At 35.3% G+C, this 7,838-nt stretch overlaps 1 protein-coding gene across 1 annotated transcript; it reads right to left on the bottom strand.

Annotated features, from left to right (window-relative positions):
- Positions 1-1,754: 1,754 nt before the first annotated feature.
- Positions 1,755-6,545, bottom strand: LOC114279307 (protein NRT1/ PTR FAMILY 1.1). Its single transcript, XM_082903057.1, has 4 exons — positions 6,290-6,545; positions 5,599-5,816; positions 3,875-4,428; positions 1,755-3,101 (listed from the first exon to the last, which is right to left on the bottom strand). The coding sequence occupies exons 1-4, from the start codon at positions 6,378-6,380 to the stop codon at positions 2,189-2,191; spliced, it is 1,776 nt and encodes a 591-aa protein (XP_082759183.1). The 5' UTR covers positions 6,381-6,545; the 3' UTR covers positions 1,755-2,188.
- Between the last annotated feature and the right edge of the window lie 1,293 nt (positions 6,546-7,838).

Raw genomic sequence — 7,838 nt, 5'->3', positions numbered from 1 at the left:
TTAATAAATTCCAAAAATTTAAGGTCAACTGAAATAAATAATCATTTTAAAAATAAAATCCATAACTAGGGTTTGACAAAATCAGGGCTTTTCACTTTAAGGTGGAAAATCAAGTTCCAATTGTCCACAACTTCCATAAATCATAAATTCAACTCCCTTGATTTGGAAAACCCTTACTTCATCTATATGCTTTTTAAGAAAATCCCTCAACATGAGATTTTTATGCAATACAAGCATATCACTCATCTATATATAAGAAAATATTGAAGGAAAGTAAAGAAATCCTTACCTCAAGCTAGGAGAGGAAAAAACCCAAAAATCAAACTTCAGTGAAAACATGATATGCTCAGATGGGTAGAAAGCCCTCGTCGTGCTCTTTGTTTTTAGGAGATTAGCAGAAATAGATGAAAACTAAGCTTTTATGAGCTTGGAACTCAAAAATGGTTGAAAAGAGAGAGATGAGAGAGAAAGAATCTAAAAGAATGAAGAAAAGTGACCCAAAAATGACTTTTTAAAGTGCTGATCCCGAACAAACCGCTCAAGTGAACATTTCACAACTCGAGCGGTAAACGCAATCTCTCAGAAGTTTTGCAGGTCTACAGTGAAAATACTAGGAGTCTCGCATCTCCGCTTGAGCGACCACTTGACCACTTGAGCGGTCACCCTAGACACAGTTAGTCACATATCACAGTTCCTAGGGCACTCCCAGCACATCAACCTTATTTCCATATGTAACCATTTATGTAAATACTTTCATTTAGTCTCTTACATTTATATTTCATTTATTTAACTTTACAATGTAAATAACGAAATAACCCCCATTTGGATTCCAAGAAAAAAACAAAAAAATCAAATTTCAATTAAATCAAAAAGGGACTCTCCCAATTTTAGTACAACATAATTTTCTGACTAAAATTTATAAGTTTGACGTTGAAGTAAAATGATTAATACCTCATAGAAAAATCCCATAAAATCAAATTAGACTATTTAATGTATAAGGAACAATTATCGCCAAATATTATTTTCAAAACTGTAAGTTTTGAAAAATCCAATTTTTTTACACAAAATATTCAGACTAAGTCCAATTTTTGTGACAAAAAACTTTGATCTCGACCCAAAGCATTACAGCATGTGATACCATTTCAAACATATATAAAAGTTCAAAGAAAATGCCCTATAGACTTTAATATTTCCAGGGTTGGAACCCTATTACAAAAAGATGGATCTCTATCCCAAACACATAAAGCTTTACAAAATTAACAAATAAAACAAAGAGCCTTCTTGCTCCAAAATATCACATCGCGTGCCTTTAACAAGGTGGGGGCATCTCATCAATACCTGAATACAGTTTTCCACTAAAGGATAAGTACAATTGCCCAGTATGAACAATGTTAACAATGTATATGAGTTATAATATGTGTATGATCATGAATGTAAGTGATGCCTTTTAATGTAAAAAATGTTTCCATTTCCCATGAAGTAAAATGCAAGTCTTTCCAAAACGACTCAAGTTCCACCATTTTAATAACCAATTATTAAACTGTAAATAATATAGTGGAAATCTCTAGACATGTATCTGCAAGTAGTCTATACAGAACTATAAAAAATTCACATTCTCTAGCTATTAATTATATAAGGGCAATTAGAGACCTGACTCCACACAAGTTTTCGAATTTTCACCGTGGACCTTAGGCCAATTTAATTCAATAATGGGTGTTTTATTTTGAAGTAAGAGAAAAAAATAATGAACTATATTTGTAGCTGATTTTGAACAAGTTTTATTCATCTATTTATATGACATTTCATATCTAATTGAACACTTAAATTGATAATAGACACACAAATATACATCTTCATCTTGGCTTCCCCATCATCATCCCAAACCTCTTGTTGGGTGAGATCACCTTTCAACAACACACCCATGTGATATATCTTTATTCCTTATATTATATTCCTTTAAAAAACTACTTAAGCAATGACAAAAAATTACATTTAGTCCTGTTGGATGAGGTATGGATGGGTTGATTGGATACAAATGATCAACAATGCTAGAAGTATTTAACATTTTACTGACTTCTCATATGCTCTTGGCATTATTTGCATAAAGTAGTTGCGTCCAGATTCAAACCCGCAAATCTCAAGATTGATAGGCTGAATTTTAACCACTGCAAGTAACATATACAATAAATCATACTGACAATACTATGGGGGAATCCTTTGACATGACAATGTCTTCATCTTTCTTGTCTTCCCAATCATCATCCCAAACATTTTGTTCCTCAGAGCCATAAGCCCAACCACAAAGAAGAAAGTAGAAGAAATTAGCCACACTCAAACAAGTTAGGATCCAATAGTAGTAGTCATAGTGACCCCTGTTGAGGTTATTTGATACCCAACTCACATTGCCACCCCTTTTGGTCGCATGAGCCAAAATGCTCACAATGAGACTTCCCAACAAGTTCCCAACCCCCATTCCAAGTGTGAAAAGAGCTATTCCAATGCTTGACATGCTCTTGGGAAACTGAGAATAGTAAAACTGTATCTGCCCAATTGCATTGAAAGCCTCAGATATCCCAACCAAGCAGTGTTGTGGCACTAACCACATTGCTGACATGTTCACCACTGCATCGGGCTGGTCTGCCAGCCCTTCATTGATTGCTCTGGCACGTCGAGTCCTCTCTATCAGCGCTGCCACTGTAGTGGCGATGCAGGAGAGAAAAAGCCCAATCCCCATGCGTTGTTTTAGGCTAAGCCCACGTGGGCGTTTGGTGTACTTTGATAGCCAAGGCACGATTAGTCGGTCATAGATTGCTACCCAAATGGTTAAAGTGAGGATTGAGAAGACGCCATAGGAGCCCGGTGGCATTTTGAAATTTTTGTTGAAGTGTCTGTCCATTGTATAGGCTTGGAGAACTGGGAATGCTTGTTGGCTGATTGTCACCGCGATTATGATCCCAGCAGACCATATGGGGAGGACTTTGATCAGTGCTTTTAGCTCTTCCACTTGTTGAACTGTGCATAGAGTCCATGGATCTAAGGCTGTGCCATCAGGGTTTAAGTCTTTCTCTGGGTTTTTTATGATGCAAGCTTTATTCAAAAACCTGAGAAGAAGAAAAAAAAAATATTGCATTTCCGGTCAACTAATTATCATAACCAAGTATAATGAGTTCTAGCAATGATTATTTGGTTTTTGCATATACTATATGTGCCTATACTGAACTACGTAATCCTTATTTTTGTCTTCCCTGTCATGTATGTAAGTTTTATTTTCTGATTAAGCTTGGTAATGAGCTTCCCTTGTCTTCTGCAAAAAAATTTGTTGTCCGGTTCATTAACTCAAAACTTGACTCAACCCAACAAGCCTTTGGAATTGGGTAGATAGAACCATTTCCTTATTCGATAAAAAAAATAAAAAAATAAAAAAATATGATGAAATGACGTAAAGAGAAACAAAGTTTATGGAACCTCTTAGGAATGCACAAACTAGCATAAATAAGCTAGTTTAATATATAGAAAACAAACAAACAAAATAAAAAAATACCAGATTTTGCATAGAATTTAATAAAGAATACGGGGTTTTGACACTTGGTTTGAGTTCCTGAGTGGTGAACAGGCAATCGGGTTTGTCAGCTAAAAGACTGGGTTTTGACTTGATACGACATTCAAGTGTGGTGGACTTTTTTTTTTTAATAATAAATATTTAATAAAAAATATTGAGATTGGGATTGGGATAGAGAAAGACCAGAGGCGGTTATGTCGATATACATAGGTTATAGCAATTAAAAGGACCATCAAAATGGTGCCAAATTCTAGTATAGAATTATTATGAGTTGAAATGTTAATATGAACAAGTGATTTCACATTTTGCATGTACCTTAGTTTTTCTGCTGGTGCGAGAAGCTTTGAGCCCTTCTTGTGATGATACTGCCCCTCCGAATCCTTTGGTGGGAAATCAAGGTGTTTGTTCTTCCAAGACACGGCCATGACTTGAGCAAAACCGGTGAGCAAGCTCTTGTTCGCCTTTACCTTAACGTAAAGCGGCGATCCCAAGAAAAACATGACAGTAGAGAAAAACATAAGCACCACGGGGACTCCAAATCCAACTGTCCAACCTTCCGCAGTTTGAATATAAACTATAACCGTCACTGAAATCATGATAGAAATCCCCAAGGAAACATAGTACCAATTGAAGAAGGTCTGCAAGACCCTTGTGTTTTTGGGATTGTCTGGCTTGTTAAATTGATCAGCGCCAAAGGCCAAAGAACAAGGCCTAATGCCACCGGCTCCAATGGCCATGAGGACAAATGATGAGAAGAGCAGGGCAAGTTGAGCCGGCTTTGGTGATGCACAATGATCTGTATTCGGGTGGTCACAATGGGGGGGCCTCGCATGTTTAAATATGGCTGTGAACCACAGCACAACTAGTCCCTGTGACAAGAATATAGTCCAGTTTAGACTCAGGGTAAGGTTTCTGTACAGATTATGAGGGCACTACAGCAAAAAATACTTTTCTGGCATTTTTTCATGGCCTTATTAACAAAACTCCACCAATAAATTATTATTCCGAGTGTTTCTTGACATACTCAATAGTTTATATTATCATTCTTAGTATTTTGCAAAAAACTCCGCAAATTTAGAAGTATAATGACGTCGTTATTGTGAATGATGTCGGGAGGTCACCGTTAATTGTAATTTACAACATTTTATTTTCATCATTTACAAAAACACTTTGCAAATTATCAGCTTTACTGGATTTTTTTCAGAAACTCCGTTTTCCAATAAAACAAAAATGATATTGCTTAAAAAACACTGGAAAAATCAATTTTTTTATTTTTTATTTTGCTGTTTTGTGGGGCACATAAAAATTGTTGCAAATGCAAATTCTAATACGATGAATGCTGTGTTCAATAATGTATGTATAAAGTGTAAAATGGAATCAACTTCAAGGAATAATGAATTATGATGTTCCCAAGAATGATGCCACTGTTAAGAAACAAAAAAGTCCAGTCTCTTTTTCAACGTATAGAGAATTGTTTTAAATAATGGTGTGGGACACGTATTAGTATCGGTGATAAGGTCATATATTGGCAGATATGCTTAAAACCCGGTTATAGAGGTTAGGTTACTTGGGCTTGTAGAATTGCAGGCTAGGGATCTTTTCTTGTAGTTGATTCCAATCACAAAATAAAGCCTTTGAATTTCAAAATGAACTCCAAATATGTAGACTGTTTTGTATCATGTTTGAAATTCAGTTATCTATTCTCATAAATTGATACAAAAAACTAGTTCAGAAAACCGTGTTTTGCAGGAAATTTTTTGAAAACGACCCTTTTTTAAGAACACTTCAGTGTTTTTTTCTTCTTGTGAATTTTCAAATTTATTTTTGCAAAGAAATAAAGAAAAATGACATGAAATAATAAAAACAACGGGTGGTTTTAAAACTTTTGATTGTTTTTGTTTCCAAAAGGATGAAAAACGAAGATATCAAAAAATGAAAACGAAACAAACAGACTAGTAGTCTTTTGTGCATACATATGTGCTTGCAATTCATAAATAAAAAATATATAACAGAGAAATTTCATGGAAATATGTTCTTACAAGTAGAGTAACAATTGATCCGAGTCCAACCACGCGGAACCGACCCAAGTAAGAATCTGAAAGAAAGGCCCCAAAGGTAGGCAAGAAATTTGATACTGCATTCCACAGGAACAAAATGCTAGTTCCGGTCACAATAGACAAGTGATACTCATTTTTCAGGTACAAAATCATATTTGCATGAAGCCCCACACTTGCTACCTTCTCAAGTGCCTCATTTGCTGCACAAAAGATCAGTATGAAACAAAAAAAAAAAAAATATGAGATAATTCTGTCCTTCCATGTTGTGTTCAATTCAAATACGAAATCATAATTTACGAAATAATTGTTAGAATATTTGTCAGCATAAATTGTACTATAAAAGGTAAAAAAGTGTTGCAGAAAAACAACTTGGTGTGTCTAAAAATCAGTATGGACAAAAAATATGAGATGACCTCCATAAAAAATACCTACCTATTTGGGTTCAATTCTATCCTTCCACATTGCATTCAATTCTCATACAAAATCATGATTTACGAAACACTTTTTAGAATATTTGGCAGTGTAAATTGTACTATAAAAGGGTAAAAAAATGTTGTAGAAAACAATTTGGTGTGTCTTAAAAACATAATGAACCAACAAAATTTACAATGAACTTGTTAGAATATTTGGTGTGTCTAAACTAAAAAACTCTGTTTTTCTAACAATATATCACCTATGACAAAAGGCATAGTCCTCAGGCCTCCTTTCCTTCTCGAGACCGGTTGACTGGTCGTCTTCACCGGATCTGAAGACCTTTCTTCCATCCTTCCTTTTGATCACAACAATGTTTCTCAGACTATGAGGTTCAAGAGAGATAAGATATTGAGAAATATAGAAAGAGAGAGTGCTTAGTGATTCCAGACATAAATGGAGAAAACGAGGAGAGTGATTTATCCTCGTCCTATATCACGTTGGTTTTGTTGGACAATCTTCACTGTATTTAAAAGGATTTAATTCTGTTGTGTACAAAACAACAACAAGAATAAAAGAAATAGAGAAAAGGAGAGAATATGTTTGATTCCAAAAATCAAACTCGAAATAAAAAATAAATAAATAAAAACAGATTTTATTTTGTTACAAAAACAAAATTAAAATCTGAATAAATAAACAAATAAAAACAACACTGAAAGTAATTAAATAACTTACTTGATTTAATTTCTTCGAATTATATTTCTGATCAAGTCCAGTGTTTAACACTGTGTCCTTAAGACAGATTCGTCCTCTCCACGGTGCTTTCAGAATTCGGACGTCTATCTCCCAGGATGAAATGATCTTCCACAAACAATAGCAGCACTACTAATTGTTTGCCTTACGAACACACTAAGTGTTTACACTCTTTCTTTTGAAAATAAAATGCAGGAAGATGAAGAATAGAAAACAGAAGTGAAATACGAAATTTCTGAATGCCAAATATCAAATGAGGGTGGTCCTATTTATAGATGTGAAGGTGGCTCTTGGATTTGAAATAAACAGGTATGTAGCTCTTGGTTTTGAATTGAACAGGTATCATACCTGTTGGGTTTTGAATTCAAACAGATAGTAAAACGGGAAGGGCCCTGTTTGGGTGTGCATTAATTCCAAAACAGTTTATTTCTGTTTGAAACCGGGAAGGGCCCTGTTTGGATGAACAAAAAATCCAAACTAATTTAATTTGAATTCTGGATTTTATTTTAATAAAAAATAAAATTGAATTCAAATGTTTTTGGCCCAAAAAGATTAGAAGCCCAACCCAACCACACACCCGCGCCTAGGCCCAGCTCGCCCGACCGGACGGCGGCGCGCGTGTGGTGATTTTTGAGTCCAATGGGTCTAGCCCATTTTGCCCATAACCTCTCCCTCTAAAACACTTGGGTACCCCTTGGGGCACACCCCAAGTATCTCACCCTAAGCCTTATAAACCCTTTCAAAACTTCCCACCAAATCAATGTGGGACAAGCCAATTTACAACCTTAAGGAATTTCCACCAAAACTCCATTTCTATGGAGCACACTTTGGCTTCAATTTCCAATTCACTCGGTAATGGTTTTGAGCAACCAAATATACCACGTGAATCACAACGCGGCATAGAACGCGTTACCACTTTGACCCGAGTAAATCGACACTCGGGGCCCACCTAAAAAATAGACCAAACTTGAGGAAAAAATAACCATTTCCAACAGGTTTCACTTTGCAAAATGGCTCATTTATACTCTTTGTGATAGATACTTGACAATACAACAAGC

The sequence above is a fragment of the Camellia sinensis genome, chromosome 13, assembly GCF_055761805.1.
Source record: "Camellia sinensis isolate YWXY chromosome 13, ASM5576180v1, whole genome shotgun sequence".
NCBI classification, from domain to species: domain Eukaryota; kingdom Viridiplantae; phylum Streptophyta; class Magnoliopsida; order Ericales; family Theaceae; genus Camellia; species Camellia sinensis.
Note: the sequence above shows the minus strand (reverse complement) of the source record. Positions and strands in the feature narration are given on the sequence as shown.

Coding starts and splice junctions, on each gene's coding strand:
- LOC114279307 (XM_082903057.1), bottom strand. CDS start 6,380: ATGGAAGAAAGGTCTTCAGATCCGGTGAAGACGACCAGTCAACCGGTC. Junction 5,817..6,289: donor GACTATGCCTTTTGTCATAG/GTGATATATTGT, acceptor TCTTTTGTGCAG/CAAATGAGGCACTTGAGAAG. Junction 4,429..5,598: donor GATCAATTGTTACTCTACTT/GTAAGAACATAT, acceptor TTCTTGTCACAG/GGACTAGTTGTGCTGTGGTT.